This window comes from Thermobia domestica, chromosome 2, assembly GCF_964235325.1.
Source record: "Thermobia domestica chromosome 2, izTheDome1.hap1.1, whole genome shotgun sequence".
Lineage (NCBI taxonomy): Eukaryota > Metazoa > Arthropoda > Insecta > Zygentoma > Lepismatidae > Thermobia > Thermobia domestica.
Window position 1 is genome coordinate 9,414,949 of NC_137455.1, and position 16,921 is coordinate 9,431,869.

The following is a 16,921-nucleotide window of genomic DNA, read 5'->3' on the forward strand; positions in this document are numbered from 1 at the left end:
TGGAATCCGAACCAATGAGCTCCCGCTGAGAATCGAACCGGGCTTCCCACATCTCAACCATTCTTTTGGTTTTGCCATATAACCATTTTGCAAACCCCAGGACCCCATCAAGGCACGTGCGCTAATCACTAGACCAGTGGAGAGGTCTTTCCGATAATAATTATTTATGAAATTGTGTTTTCGATTATTTCGGATTTCACATCATCATGTCCGTGGGTTTTCTCGGAATACTCCCGTTTCCTCCCAATCTCTCATTCCACCAATTCTTCCATCATCTTTGATTTGCCTTAATCACCGTCTTCCTTAGCCTAAAGGACAAAATCGTGGAGATTTAAACTGAAAGATTTCATTTAATTTTACCGTGAATTTCAAAAATACAAAAATGATCATTAATACTTTTTCTTCTCTTAAGTTTACGTTGCGTAACTTTCAAGCCTCGATTGGCTGTTCGATAGAGTATAGCAAGGGATTAGAAAAGTAGTACTAGGGAGAAAGATAGATCGATTGGTTGTGGTTTAGTGTAGACATTTGGGTGTATCCTGTGTTCAATATTTTTTTGGTTTTAGCGTAATTTCAGTTCACTTAGAAATCTTGTGAAATGACATTCCCCTTGTTGTACCAGTTTTTTGTATAATTATCGACGATAGTTATTCGCCTGGCAAATTTAATAGAAACAGAATCATCTGAAAAACAAATGAGTTGGTTACCACTTGTTAGTTTCTGCACTTATTCAGTTATGGAATTTTGTTCGTTCTTTGGAAATTTCAATCAGGAGTGTCGCTGTTTTTATTTCTGAAAATACTCCTTTATAATGGTTACAAATATGGCCGTCACTTTTAATGACTTTCTGTGAATTTTACTTATTGAAAGTAACGGCCACATTTTCGCCATCTTGTAGTATCCATTAGTAAATGTCCTGTAGTATGCTTTTGTCAGTCATTTAAAAACGTTGAATTTCTCACAGTAGATGCCGAGAAAGTCGAGAGTAGTAATGAGAGTCCTCCTCCATCTGATGACGAGGAGTCGCTTGAAAGTGATGGCGAACCAGAAGTTACAAAGACGAAGAAGGGCATTGGTTGTGTGAAAGTAATAGACAATGTGGAATTAGATTTTGACGTACCATCTCAGTTGCCCACCAAAAAATTATGGGCCCTTGTTCTGACCCCAACCAGGGAGTTGGCAATTCAAGTGAAGAACCATTTGACAGCTGCTGCAAAGTATACAGATATTAGGGTAAGTTCAGAGAATAATGCACATATATCAACATTTTTATTAATATTGAATGATACAACACGGTAGTATTTATCACTCTGTGTATCTTTAACATAAAAATTTCTAATTTTTAAATGAAATAAAGCTTTGTTACCTTGTGTTTAAATGATGATAGACTTGTCCAATATCTTTCAACCACTTTCTGTAGAGGGTAGAATCTACTTATAGTACAAAGTGCGAGTCGCTTTTTTTTTTTTTTTTTTTTTTTACGCGCTATCCTAGTCAACTGTTTTAAGATGGTGACAAGGAAGCGGGTGAGGGTAGATTACATCGAAGTTGCACCACCCGAGTGTGACGTAATGTCCCATGGTATTATCATGGAGGTCAAGGTGAAATAAAACGAGCCCTGCGGGGCTTCTAACCCGCTTCGCTCGCTCAACTATGTTTTCATAACGTAAGTAAATCACTTTTTATGCATTATGTATTACGTACAAGGAGAAATGAGTACTACTTTTATCTTATTTTAATGATAATAGTGTTATTAAAATTTTTAAAAAATAAAAAGAAAACTTTCCTTGGGCCGGGTTTGAACCCACGCCAAAAGCGATTTTCACAACTAGCCCATGCACTAGCATGCTCGGCCACGAGGACCGACAGCAGCTGGCGTTTGATTTGTGCTATATGTATGCCACGTGGCAAGAAACGGATAACTTCAACCAATCCAAACTGTGAATTTAGCTCCTTTATCTAGGGGTTGAGCGTGATTAGAATATATACGTGCGAGTCTCTTAAATCATCATAATTTCTTCTTCCTTTTCTTAAATGTAGCTAATTTATATTTTAATGTATAGGAAAATACTGGACATAAATTATGACCACCCCTTCTTGAACGTACTAGTCCGTTTTGTTCACTGTTGCCAGAATGGACGAGTCAATAATCACTCAAACACAAACACAAAGTATTTATTTATATAGTATAATTTGCCTAAAATAAAATTCGTTATGTTTCAAATATTTAACTTTACCATGTGTATATATAATCTATCACTGTGTACATAAAGGCAAACATGTAAGAATGTATTTCTGAGATCAGAATTTTAATAAAGAATAAAATTGAATGGTTCATGTATACAATTGTCAAATAAAAACAAATAAGAGAAAATCGTATCTCTCGATTCTACTTTAGTTAAATTAGTTGGTGAACGGAAACTTCAAAGTTTTTTTTTCTTCTGTAGAGTTGTTTAGTAATCTATGCGAGGAAGTAACCTGCTAAGCTTTCTTTTCCCTCTTTTCATGAAGGTTGTTACAAAAATTCTAAGCCTAACTATGAACGGAGCCCAGCAGAGAGTTTGTGCGGGGTGTTACTTCTCAACAGTCCCCTGACACAACACATTTTACCCATTGATGATGTGGTACCGCGTAGCGTAGTCGCTAACGCTCTCGCCTTTGGTCCTGAGTTCGATTCCCGGTGGGGGGTACTCGGTCGAAAAAGTATAAAAGCTTTTTCAGGCCAGCCGCCCTGAATGAGGTTTTCCTCATTCACACCAGGCAAATGCCGGGGTGGTACCTAATTTATAGGTCCCAGGCCGCTTCCTTCCTTCCCTTTCCCTAGATAATGTGCTCGCCGAGGAACGTCATCCCTCAAAACGTGAAGGGCTAAATGGCCTTAGATGCCGAAAGCCCAGAAATCTAAATCCTAAATCCTACCCATTGATGTTCAAATGCGTTAATGCCACTGGTAAAATAAATAAATAAATAAAAAAATTTTAAAAATCGAAGGTGTATAAAATTTCATCTACGGCATGAATGAAGTCATCATCAGTGTCAAAATGAGTACCTCCAGCTTCTTTTTGAGCTTCGAGTCTTGGAAAGAGATGAAAGTCAGAAGATGCCAAATCAGCCAAATAAGGTGGGTGGGGAACCAGTCATAGCCGCAATCGTGAATTGCTATCATTGTGATGACTAACTTGTGGCTAGGGGCATGTCTTGATGGACAAACACAGCTGCTGTCAGTTTTCCACGATGCTTTTGCCGAATATTATCACGCAACTATCGTAGAACACCTGCATAGTACTCCCCAGTCACTGTTCGCCCCTTTGGAAGATAATCCACCATCAGTTTTCTTTTCGAATCGCAGAAGGCTGTAACTATCACTTTTGGTGCTGACTGAGGGCGCTGACTTGGCCTTCTTCGAAAGGAAGGATAAGGGGTATTTCCATTGTTTGGAACTTTGTTTAGACTGTGGTTGGTAATGGTGGACATAGGTCTCACCTACTGTTACGAATAGAGTGCGAAAGGCATCTGGATTTGTCCGGAAGAGATGAAGATTGTCCCTTGAAATGTTGCATCTGGTGAGCTTTTGATCAGGTGTCAAAAGTTTTGGCACAAATCTCATTCCCAGATGCTGGGTGATAATTCAGTCAACGCTTGTAGTAGAGAAGTCCACTGTCTCAGCAATCTGGCTGATGATTTATTCGCCGATCATTCATGATAATTTCATGCACTTTGTTAATGTTCTCCTGAGTTAGTTCTTCCATGGGCCTTCTTGATCAACTGTCATCTTCAGTCGCTATTCATTTCTTCACTGTAGCAAATGAAGGGGCACTATCACCTGAAGTAGCAACCATGTCGGCGTGGATCTCCTGCGGCTTTAAATCTTTCTTGTGGAGATATTCAATAACAGCTCTTGTCTTCAATTTCTCCATTTGGTCACACTTTGCTCAGTCTTCTGTCTTTCTGGACCTGTAACAATAGAATTGAAGTCGATATTAATACCAAATGTAATATTACATCATAGGAAGGTTCAATAAATACGGCCTAGAAGTATTACATGTCTAGTTCTAACATTTCTTGATTAGACTGAGAATTTATGTAACAACCCTCGTAAAATTAATAAAATTGCTTATTGTGTTCTTTCTGCTGTTCTTTTATTTACAATAATTGCTTTTTCCAGGCCTACGTTCAAGATTATCTACAGCCATTATTTTAAATTCAATTATGTTTTTTCAATATATATATATATATATATATATACATTGAATACCAGGGTTGGCTGGTTTAAACCAAAAAGCGATAAATGTTCGTAAAATCTTGATGAACACACATATCACGTTTCACTTCCGTATATTATTCATGTTATATTCAGACCTAAATTCCCCATTCGTTACTCAGAGAGATTATACTACAAAACCAACTTTATTTATATATATATATATTTATGAATGTTTCTTTTTTTGATTTTTTAAATAATGTTTTAATAATGTTTACTATTGATAAAATACATCGAAGTACTGCACTTTTTGGGGGGAAGGGGTCATACACACACCACGAGAGGCATTTATTGAAATCAGAAGTATCTTTGGTGTCTATTTATGTATAAATGGGTCAGAGACAAAGTGGATTCAAATAATTCATATCTTTTTTCACTTTTCTTACTGATATGTAAATTAAGTCGTTATATTTCTTTAACTTGGACTAATAAAAGTCGTAGTGAACTAACTTGGACTAAATTAGATCTTCTGTACTCAGCAGTATTTTGAAATTGTCTATATGTAATTCTGTATAATGATTTCACTTGTGCAACTGTTTATCTTTTTGTCCTTCTGAAATGACTCTTGACAATTATATTAACAAGTATGTAAAGATCAGTACAACGTATTTTTTATCAGGAGTCCTTCGTGAGTCTCGGCAAACGTATCGCATTTGTGACCAATTAGTCTCGATTTCGAATTCAAATGGAGGACAATTTCTCTCGGATGTAAGCCGAGAAGTAGTTTGGATTCCGCTTTTAGCTTATGTGACCTCTTCCAGCATAACCCAATTGTTGCATAATAACACCAACGCGAAACAAACTTATTTCTGTTTCTTTATGTGATATAAATACATAAAGCAAATTATTTTCACCAAAAAAAAAAAAAGGTTTAAACCAAAAAACCGGTTCTTTGGTTTTTTCAATAAAAACCATGTTTTTTGTCAACCCTGTTGAATATACTAAAGAAATCGTTACGGTAAGAATTTCGTTCGACCTGCAAAATAACACAGCGAGATTTTGACTCACGAGGTTTTAGCCATGCAAGATTTTTGTACCCAAACCAACGACGGGGGTTCATACTTATTATTGTAAAATCCTCAGATTCAAATCTGCTGGCGACTACCCCTACTAGATACGTTCCAATGATTTCCCTTAGTATCACCAGGCCAGTGCTGGTATTGATAACAGACAAGAGACCTTAGAATCTCTAAACTGAGAAATGTAAATCAAATATTTTTCGACTGAAAGAAATAACATAATATTAAAATTTTATGATTTAAAAATAGATTTAATAAAATAATTTCTGTTATTATCTGTCGTTGGGAATAAAATAAAATTCTGCTGTGTAATTGTGGCTGCCGCAGACTTTCTTTGATAAAAAAGTAAAATAATAAGTTCATCTTGGATTCTAAAATATGGCATGTTATGGTACAATTAATATTTGTGTCAAAGAAATAGATCATAGGAAGGTTTCGTTTCAAAATGTGGCTTGCAATAAAGTACTTGAACCAATGAAAACTCTTAAAGGAAGTTCAGCAATTAGTCGAGTAGATACGGTGGAAGATTTTCTGAGATGTTTATGGGCATCTGCTGTTTTTCCCTAATTAATCAATAAAGTGAATAAAAGGCATTAATTTTTATCGGGAACAATTCGTAAATACCTAATTTATAGTCATATTTGTATATATGCATTCGAAAATATTGCAGTTCCCACTTATCGTTAAAGCTATGTAAATAGATACCTTTATGTAGAGAAATAATTAATAACATATTTTAAAACTCGTTATTACCAAGAAATTAAAGTGACATTTTATTAAGAAGATTTTAGCTAGATGGGTGCTCCACCCTCAGACCCCCGCGTTTGCTCGGCCTACGGCCTCGCATTTCTTATGTATCAGCCTTTGATCAACAGTGAATTTCGTCCATTTGCTCTTCATATTTCCTAAATTTGCCCAACAGGGGGCTTTGCCTCCACACCCCCGCCTTTGCTGGGCCTACAGCTTCACACCTCTTAAATCCACAATTCTACGAAATTACAAGTTTCTTTTCCTATTTCAACTATCTAAAAAATAAGATTTTGTATCCCAAGAAAACGCCCATTTAAATAACGTGGAAATTTCTTCATTCCCCTTTTAGACCTCTTAAAAATTAAAAATATTCTTTTTTGGCAATTTTGCTGTCAGTTAGTCCCGGAAGGCTACAATTATTCCAAATTCCATCATTCTAATGCTGCCAGAAGTGCCTAAACATTTTAGGATATAGAAAATGTCTCATAAATAATATGGGAAAGATTTTTCAGTTCCCCATAAGTTAGAAATTTTTATTTCTGGTGATTTACTTAGGTAACGCTAACAAAAACGTACAAGCATACTGAATTTCAAGTTTTTATTGCAATTCCAAGTACCTAAAATATGAAATTATAGGTCCAAAAAGAGGTCAATTTAAATAACATGGGGAATTTCTTCATCCCACCTTTAGACCCCTTAAAAATTAAAACCATTCACTTTTAGTAATTTCCCTGTGGGTTAGTCTCTGAAAGCTACAATCATGTCAAATTTCAACTTTTCACATCAACCAAAAGTACTCTTTTATTTTATGTCAGTTCATGTAGTTTTATGTATAGTTATTCGAACAGTAATTATTGTTGAGCATATTAAGATGTTAATAATTATTTCTTGTTGAATGTAAGCAATAGTTGTTTATTTGTAGATTGCAACTGTTGTGGGAGGAATGTCGCAGGAAAAACAGGAGAGAATTTTGAGAAAACAACCAGAGATCGTTGTGGCTACACCTGGTAGACTGTGGGAGCTTGTGAAGCTGGGAAATGATCATTTGGCCCAAGTGCCTGATATTAGGTAATTTTGAATTCTGTTTACAAGTCATTTCTTCAGTCCGTGTACATTAAAACTGGTCTGGTTTGATGCATTATGGAAAGTTGGTGTCAATTTTCACAGGTGGCAAGTTGTTTGCTTGATTTTTAGAGTTTTACTTCACTTTTCATTAACAGGGCTATGTAAGACGCGACCTACATTTTTGTAGTCTGAACGAGAATGTCTCTACAGGTAATTGAAACCGAGGCCACTCGTTTTAACAACCCTACACCCTCTGGATCACATAGTGTTTCATTTATATGAAAGCGAAGTTTAAAGCTTGCATGGTATACTACTTGGCTTAAAGTACCTCTAGTTTATAAGCAGATTTATTTTATTTCCTTCCCATATCTGATCTTTTCCATCCCAAGTCACATTTTTCTCAACTGGCCTTTTGAAAATAACAATTTTGTGTTAAAAAATATGTACTTTTCCCTACAGGTTCATATGAACTTTTTTCTTATTTTTATGTGAAGAATCGCCTCTTTAGTTTGTCAGTATTCATGTAACTTAGGTTTACGTTTAATTTTCGTGTGTTTCTTTCAGCTTACTTTATTTTCATTTTACTCCTGAAGATAACAGCCAGCAGGGGCGGATCCAGGGGGGATCGGGGCGATCGCCTTCCCCCCCCCCCCCACAGAAGAGGAAACTTTCTTATTTTATATTTTATATATATAAATAAAACCCATCCCAAAGTTTGGAGCCCTTAAAAGTAGCAGTATGACAACCCACCGCCGCCCCCCCAGAAGTCTGTCCTGGATCCGCCCCTGACAGCCAGTTTCAATTAGTGAAATTATAAGAAGCATTTCTTCTGAACTCTACACACAGAACTACATGGTACAGTATCCTTGAAGTAAAGAAATTCGAGCATTGGTATTTTCGCTCGCCCCTACACTGACTATTAATGTGATAATGCTATCAGTAAAAGGAATAAACAATGGGCATTCATTAATATGCAATAGCTGTAATATACTAGTCGTAATAGCATCAAGTGGATGCCGTTTTCAATCGAAGTGAAAGGCGTGATAAGTGTTCTTTTAAGTTTTAAATAGCCCTATAGCAATTGAGAATCATCTTAGGAGAAGTGTGCTGCTCAAGCAGAAAGTTCAGCATTTTTGTGAACTTTTTTCTAGAAGTGGCTTTAGAGTATTCTTGTGTCTCTTTTGAGGCACTGCTAATTTTATAAACAAATTTGCAATATCAATATATTTGCAATATTTGTATGTCTTCTTAAGATGACTGTTAATTATCCAATAGAATCATGTAAGCTTTAAAAGAAGCCCTATCAAAGCTCTTATTTTGATCGATAATGGCACTGGTATGTTGTTGTTTGGTATTATTGTCTATGAACAAGAAGGTCATGATTTACTCTTCCCATTGCTAACATTACCGTGGTAACAGCGCAGATACAAGCTAAAATACCTGTTTATAATGTCTCTTCACCTTACAGGATAAGATACTGGAAGATTATTAGATGTAAAGTGTAAAAAAAAATCGACTGAGTCCGGAATCGAACGCGGATTTCTGATGTACTATGCCCTGCCTTTACTGCTCCACTATCTACACGGGGCCGTGGTGGCTTAATTGTATAGCATTCCCCTCTGGTGCATGGGATCTCTGGTTTGATCCCAGTTCGCGCCAAGCGATCTTCGTGGTGGACAAACACCGTGTGCGTGAGTTTCCTCGGTGGTCTTCCGTTTCCTCCCACTTTCATCATTCCACCATTTCATTCATTTCTCATCATCACCGTCTCCTTTAGCCTACCCGGCATAATCGTGGGACGTAAAACTTAAAAATTTCATTTCATTTTTTCCACTATTTACGCATCCTCGCTTTAGAGGTCGGTGTTCGGCCCTATAGACCAGAGATGGGCACTCTCACTTATTTATCCCCTTAAGAGGGCCGTCATTTTGGTAGATGAGTGCAAGGGTGAGTGTGGCTGATTGTATCAACAATATTTGAGTGTGAGGGTGAGTATGGGTTAGCAACAATGCCCGTCTCTGGTGTAGACCACATAACTCTGTATTATAACTCGAGTTCTTGGACAAGCTTACAGTTTGTATTAATACGTCCATCTGGTTTAAACTATCTAATACCGTTCTGAAGAGTGAGAGTGTGTTCTTACTTAAGAAAAGACTTGGTAGCGTAGTGTTAACGCGTCAACAAGATAAACAACAGATCAAGATTTGCTTTTTTTTTCCCCCAGTTACACTTTCTGAATTTCGTTCATTTGAGAATATGATGTAACTAAACAAGATTGTGTACTCCATTTCACGTAATTTACTCTAAATTTTAATATTTTGTAGATATCTTGCAGTGGACGAAGCAGATAGAATGGTGGAAAAAGGTCATTTCCAAGAATTGGAGTCACTGATGTCTATTATTAATTCCGATGAAGAGAAGAAAAAGGGGAGGCAAAATTTCGTGTTCTCTGCAACTCTGACCGTTGTCCACGAACCTCCAGCTCACATCAAGAAAAAAGTAAAACGAAACTATCGACTAACTCCGGGACAGAAACTTCAAAGTGTAATCGATATATTGGGTATAACTGACCCAGAAGTGATAGACATTACTCAGAAATCCGTAACAGTTGAAACGCTTACCGAATCACGAATTAATTGTTCGCTTCAGGAAAAGGACTATTATCTGTATTATTTTTTGCTTCATCATAGTGGAAGGACCTTAGTGTTTTGTAACAGCATAGACTGTGTCCGGCGGTTGCAGCAAGTATTTTCAATCTTAAAGTGTGATCCGCTCTCATTACATGCTCAGATGCATCAGAAGCAGCGACTTAAGAATTTAGAAAGATTCGCGTCGAGTGAAAATGGGCTTCTGCTGGCAACAGATGTGGCAGCGAGAGGTTTAGACATTCCTAAAGTTAAACATGTTATACATTATCAAGTTCCAAGGACGTTCGAGGTGATTATAGTTTTATATCTTTCTTTCTATCTTGTTTCCTTTAATATGTTATTGACTCTATAAGATAAACTAGTTAATCGAAACGGAAAGTATTGTAATTTTTTATTCTGCTTTGTCATTCTTCTTCATTAGTTATCGTATAACGGCGCTTTGGATAAACGTATTTAAATGAAATTGGTTACATTTGAAAGAAAAAAAATAAAATATTTTTACTATACCTCATAGACATTGAATATGAGCCCCTCGAGTGGCGATGCAGACATCAAGACGATATTCCTATTCACGCCACACATGCTCCAACATATCTGATGAAATGGACTAGATGGCAGCACTGATACGAATTTGCACTTCTTGCAGGTTTTTGAGGCAGTGGGGGTACAGACACAAAACTTTACGTAGGAGCCTGATGTTGAAACCTTCACCTACAAGCACACTGAGCTTGCGTGCTTTAATATTCCAAAACACACTAACTTCGTTCTTGTGGGGATCGCCATAACTCCTTAAAACTTACTCTGTTATAACAACACAACACAATGAAAGGAAATAAATTTACATTAACCCATTACGGCATAACAGTGCAGAAACATAAAAGCTTCTCAAGTGACCTCCAGTAGAAACAGCAACTGCCTGCTAAATATCCAACAATGAACCCATATCGAGTAATCACAAAGTAAACATGAGTTTATTTACTTTTTCTGTGTTTGATCCCGTCCGCTGTTGTTGACATGCATAAAAATATTTGACGTTTTCTTTCAAATGCGACCAATTTCATTTAAATACGATTATCCAAAGCGACGTAATACCACGTTAAAATACGCTAGTATTTTTATGGACACACTATATCTATCTATTTATCTGTATCTCTCTCTCTCTCTCTCTCTCTCTCTCTCTCTATATATATATATATATATATATATATATATATATATATATATATATATATATATATATATATATATGTATAGAGAGAGAGAGAGATTTAAATATTTTTAGAGTAAATTTTAAATTAACTTTTGGAAGCTAACTGTTTCCGTTATTTTTGGTCAATATTTTTATAAGAAAGAATTCTTAAATGGGTCCGTTGCGAAGTATCACAAAATATATTTTCTTCTGTTATTAAATTGGAACTTTGAATTCTTAACACATGGAGGGCCAAACGTCAAGTGACATTCCAAGACTGTTGGGATGGTGGTCTGCGTTGCCCATAGATGATGTTTGGTCAATCTTAAAAGCACAAGTGACCACTACTAACCTCCTTGTGGCTATATGGTTAGCGTATGCGCCTCCAGGGTGGGAGACCCGGCTTCGATTCTACATTAAGTTGTAGGTCCACTTTTCAGATAGCCTTGATGCTGAGCGGAACGCTAAACTCTAAGCAACAAGTGACCACCATATCCATTATCTAGACTACCATTTTAATTATTTATGTGGGGAGGTCTGCATGGACACATGTTTTGTATGCATTTTTATAGCAGGAGTGCATACATTGTTTGTGCTATTCGAACCGTTCGCTAATTGTAGCGTGTGGATCTTTACAAGTGTCACTGACTGAATAATGTTGCTGATGATCGTGGAATGTGACGTGATTACTCTGATGTATAGAAATCGTAGCTCGCAAGTGGTAACCTCAGAGTTGGCATACTACATTCCAATAGGGAGCCCATTTGCCACAATGGAGTGGCAAAACTCATCAACAGATTTTAGAACATCGCGTAATCGCCCGAAAATGTCTACAGATAAGCCAGGCCTCTGTCCTCACATTCTTCAGCAAAAACTCTCAACATAGAACATGGCGTTTGTTCTAGGGATGAGTTGAACATCCATACAGAGAATACTTTTCCGTTAACTAGTGACACACACACAAAATCCAGATGCACCAGCATCTGATAGGGGACGATCCAGACCGTAGATTGCATTTTCCGATTGAGCGACGGACGAATTGGCAACCAACCCGGATTTCCTGTTGGACGTTGGTACTCTTGTACTTCGACCAACATAGAGGTAAACAAACAAAATCATCTCTACTGCAGTTACAGCAACGCGCATTAGATTGATTCATTAGGGATGATTGGTGGCGAAAAGATTATGGTCTAGCGTGATATTTCTGAATGAGTTATTGATCCATTCTTCATCTACAGCGCGCTGAACGCCGACCAATACATGCGGCTACTGGATGACAAAATCGTGCCGTCAGTTTTGTCGGAGAACGGCTCATACTCAGCGCTCTTCAAGCAGGATACAACCCCTCTCTATTACGGACTACTTGGATCAAAGTTTCCTGGGAGATGGATCAGGGAGTGTCCATGCTCTCCGTATCTCACACGTCTGGACTTGTGTGGGGCCACTTTAATCCATAATGTACTCCGCCAAGATCTGCAATTTACATCATTTGGTGCAGTGAATTGAGGACACCCGTGCTGCCATGCGTCAAAAGGCACTGCTGACTGTGTATAAGAAGTGAAAGAGACGTGTGGTACACACACTTGTTGTAACGGGTGGTCATGTCGAGCATGTTCTGAGAAGATCACGTGGGAAGAATGTGAATGGTTAGTAATAGACTAAAAAGGTCAGCAGTATTGTTGTACTGCTAAAAAAAAACTGCATATAAAACACGTGTCGCATTCGAATCTTCGTATATAAAAATATCCAAGTGATAGTCAAGGTGGAGGATTCCAACACGACCGCAGTGATGGTCACTTGTGTTTATAAGATGCCTTACCCCCAAACATCATCTATGGTCAATGTGGATTCCCAATCCAATAGTCTTTCTTATGTCAGAATTGTCACTCGACTTTTAGCCACCTTGTATATTCGAAATTATGTTAGCTACTCTGTAGGATCAACCTGAGCGATTTTTTAATTAAATTATTAAGATAACATCCGTAACTTGGTTTTTATTCTTACTTTATTCAGTAGGTAAATGGGATCTTAACAAAACCGATCTTCCAACAAATTTTGTAAATGTTTATGCTTTTATAATCGAGTCTTTTATTTCCAGTATACGTGATGTCTTTAATGTTTTAGGCACAACTCTTTACTTAAAAAATTGAATTGAAATAATTGATTGTAGTGTGTATTCTGAATATTTCTTTTTTCTTTCTACAGAGTTACGTTCATCGGAGTGGACGAACAGCTCGTGCACGCCACGAAGGGTTGACTATTCTTTTAGTAGAGCCAAATGAAATCACATTTTACACAAGGTTGTTAGGAACGTTGGGGAAAGGTACGCTTTAATTTATAGTTGTTAGATCTTGACATAGAAGTATCTTCTCGTAACGGAGATACCCTATATAGAGTGTTTCAAAACAACACCGACAACGTTTGGGAGGTGATTCCTGACACCAACATAAGACGAAAAATATAGACCAACCTGGGTGCACAAATGCTTCATTTCGGAGTTATAGCCTGCCGAAAACATGAAAAAATGAACTTTAAAGGTCCATAGCTCCAATACTATGGGACCTACCATAATCGGATGAAGACTTCATAGAGGAACTAATATGTGCCTTATCCAAACATCCATGTTTGAGAATCGTGCGGTATTTCCGCAAAAGTTTTTATAGAGGTAGTTGATGAGCACTTCAAATTGTGGCGTGAATACCTTAGAATTCTGAAATATGTATTTTTGGATAGGGCACATATTAGTTCCTAAGTGAAGTCTTGACCCAACTACGGTAGGTCCTATAGTATTGGAGCTATAGACTTCTAAAGTTGACTTTTTCATGTTTTCGGGAAGCTATAACTCCGCAAGGAAGCATTTGTGCACCCAGGTTGGTCTATACTTTTCGTCTTATTTTGGTGTCACGATTCACCACCCAAACGTTGTCGTCGATGTTGTTTTAAAACTCTGTGTATATATATATATATATATATATATACCTCTTTCTTATTAAGATTCTGCATTTGAATATGGCACCCACTTAGATGCTTTACGGGTACTGTTTTGGTCTTTAATTTTGTTTCCTTTGCCTTACTTGTATCTCATGAAGAATTTAACGAAAATACTTGTGGTGTACATTTTTGAAGTATACGTTATTCTATTTTGCCTATATTCTGCGGAAGTTTAGTGGATAAGAATGGTATACATGGCCTATCATGTCTTCACAGTGCTGGCAGATACTCTCGCCACTCCGATGTTAATGACCTCATCATGAGAGCCCTCATCTCTTCAGGAACGCCTTCCGTGAGAGAGCCAATGGGGTGTAGTCGTTCTGACGGCAAGAGACCTGACGGAATGTCTTTGGTGCCATGGAAACGAGGGAAATCTTTAATATGGGATTTCACTTGTGCCGATACTCTAGCCCCCTCTAATCTTCTTACTTCTTCCATAAAAGCTGGGATGGTCGCAACTCGTAGAGAATCTGAAAAGAGACGAAAATATAACAACCTGTTGGACAAATACCACTTCGTTACCATCGCCATCGAAACTTGTGGGTCCTGGGGTCATGAAGGACTAAACTTTATTAAAGAAGTTGGACGCCGAATAACTCAACACAGGCTACACTCGAGCTTCAGCCTTTCTTATACAAAGATTAAGTATGGCTGTGCAAAGAGGGAGCGTAGCAGCGATGCTAGGAACGCTCCCACCGGGAAAAGCATTGGAAGAAATCTTCCTTCTGTAACCACCCTCCTCTCACCAAACTCACGCAATTTGTGCTAATTAATAATATATAAAATGTATTTTTTAACCTATATTGTAATTTTTATAATAATGAAGTAATTTTCATTTTCGGTTAAATGTGATTCTAAATTCTGCCATTGAATCCTCACGCAGTGTTATCAGGCCAGTTTTAGAACAGAGATCGCCTTAGCAAATCAGATATCTTCAGAGCATGATTAAAAATGTAACATTGTATGTGTTTAAACAAGTATTGTTGTAAAATCTAGTATGTAAGAATTTTCAGAAGTTTTAGTCCTTGAATCCTTTTAAAAATAATATATAAATAAAATAAGAAAATATTTTGAAAAATCTAATATTTTTAACTTTTTCGTCTTTTTCTTCCTTCAAAAGCCTAAGCCTTGTCTTTGCAGCCACAGCTTCCTATTTTCAGCAGTCTTTTTCATCTGTTTGTAGGAAGTATATCCCATCTCATTGATCATACTTTCAAGGTACGATGTTCTCTGTTATCCTCTTGTCTTCTTCCATAATATCTTGCCTTCCAAAATGTTTGGAACAAAGCATCATGTCTAAGTAAATGACCAATGTGTTTTGCTTTTCGTACTTCTATTACCGTGTTAAGTTGTGTTTTCTCATTCACTTCTTGCAGTACCATCTTGGTGCTCTTCTTTTCAGTCCAGTTACGTCTGGTGATTCTTCTTCTAAATCACATTTCCGCTGCCTCAACACGGGCTTTCTCCTGTTTTGCTAACGTCCAAGTTTAGCATCCGTACAATACTCCGCACAATAGTTTTTATGAATTTCCTCTTAGCGTGGATATTAATGTGCTTATTCAGGAGAAGGTTTTTCTTGTTCTGAATGGCATTCTTGGATAATGCTATTCTTCTCTTTATTTCACTAAGGCATCTGTTGTTTTCTTCTATATTGCTACCGAGATACCAAAATTCGGCCACTTTCTTGAGTCTGTCTGTCTTCTGTTTTTATGTCGGCTCTTCCTTCATCTCTCTTCTTATGGTCGTCGTGGTATTGATTTTTAGCTTGAGCTTTACTATCTTCTAGTTTAAGACTCTAAGCGATGTATTTAGCTCGTTTTCTGAGTTTGCTACTTACTGCAATATCATCGGCAGATCTGATGCACTGAATATGTGTACCATTAATTTTGATTCCTTTTGTTTTTCCTTTCATTGTGGTTATAGCCTCTTCGATGAACATATTAAATATGTAAGGTGATAGATAGCACCCCTGCTTCACTTCTTTCTAATTTTTTGCTTCTTTCTTGCTGCTGTTAACATCCAATACAGTACTTTTACTTTAGTATATGTACAAAATTACTCGTCTGTCCTTCCAATCAAGCTCTGTTTTGTGCATTGCTTGAACCCGTAACTTCCAATCTACCATATCAAATGCTTTTTCTAGGTCAATGAATGCTATTTACGTTTTCCTATTTATTCTTCTTTTCAAAATTTGACGCAGTACCAGTATTGTTTCCGTCGTTCTTTTTCCTGATCTGAAGCCAAATGGGTCATTATCTAGATTCCGATCTATTTTCTTTTTTATTCTCTTTTTAACTATCGCTAATAGTATTTTTGACGCATGTGCCAGCGTTCTATAATTTGTACAATCCTTTGCATTACCTTTCTTGGATAATGTGATTGTTCTACTTTTTGTGAAGTCAAGTGGAATAATGCCTTCCTCATATAATTTCGTTATCACCACAAATAATTTATTTTTGAAGTAGTTACTGCTGTTTTGTAGCAGCTCTTCAGGGATGTCATCTATTCCCGTTGCTTTACTTAGTTTTAACCTATTTATTGCATGGAAGAATTCTACTTCGGTTGTTGTTGGTCCTTTGTTGTTTTCATCAGTTAGTTTCTCATCTTCAATATACTCACCTAAACTTTTAATTTCATCACCATATTTCGTTGAATTTAATCCTCTCAACTTTGATGAGCATATTACTCTGGGATTATTTCTTGGACTGCTACTTATTCGATATTTGTTGAATTTTAAATACTTCGTTCTGGATCAACCGCATTGCGTTTTCTTTCGCATTTTTATTCCAGTGGCATGTTAGTCCGTTTTGAAATGGTTAGTCATGCTACCAGACCTTTCCTCTGCAATATATCTCGAGTCTTCCCCCCTGTTGTTTTGAAGTATCCATATTTCTGATTACGTAATTGAATTGGTCTGTATTTAATTAGATTCATATTTCTACAGACCTAATTGAATTTATAAAAACTTTTGTTACTTTTTTTACTAAGTTTGTTTCGT

The 16,921-nt window shown here is 36.9% G+C and overlaps 1 protein-coding gene across 5 annotated transcripts in view; it reads left to right on the top strand.

Moving 5' to 3' along the window:
* LOC145670041 (ATP-dependent RNA helicase DDX24) overlaps positions 1 to 16,921 on the top strand; it is a 46,093-nt gene that overhangs the window by 14,246 nt on the left and 14,926 nt on the right. For 4 of the 5 annotated variants that reach the window (XM_081738387.1, XM_081738391.1, XM_081738394.1 and 1 more), the window contains exons 5-8: positions 965 to 1,233; positions 6,953 to 7,098; positions 9,420 to 10,032; positions 13,138 to 13,255. In XM_081738387.1, the coding sequence (XP_081594513.1) occupies positions 965 to 1,233; positions 6,953 to 7,098; positions 9,420 to 10,032; positions 13,138 to 13,255 (1,146 nt within the window). The remainder of the gene's footprint in view (positions 1 to 964; positions 1,234 to 6,952; positions 7,099 to 9,419; positions 10,033 to 13,137; positions 13,256 to 16,921) is intronic. The other variant, XM_081738395.1, reaches the window with a different exon arrangement.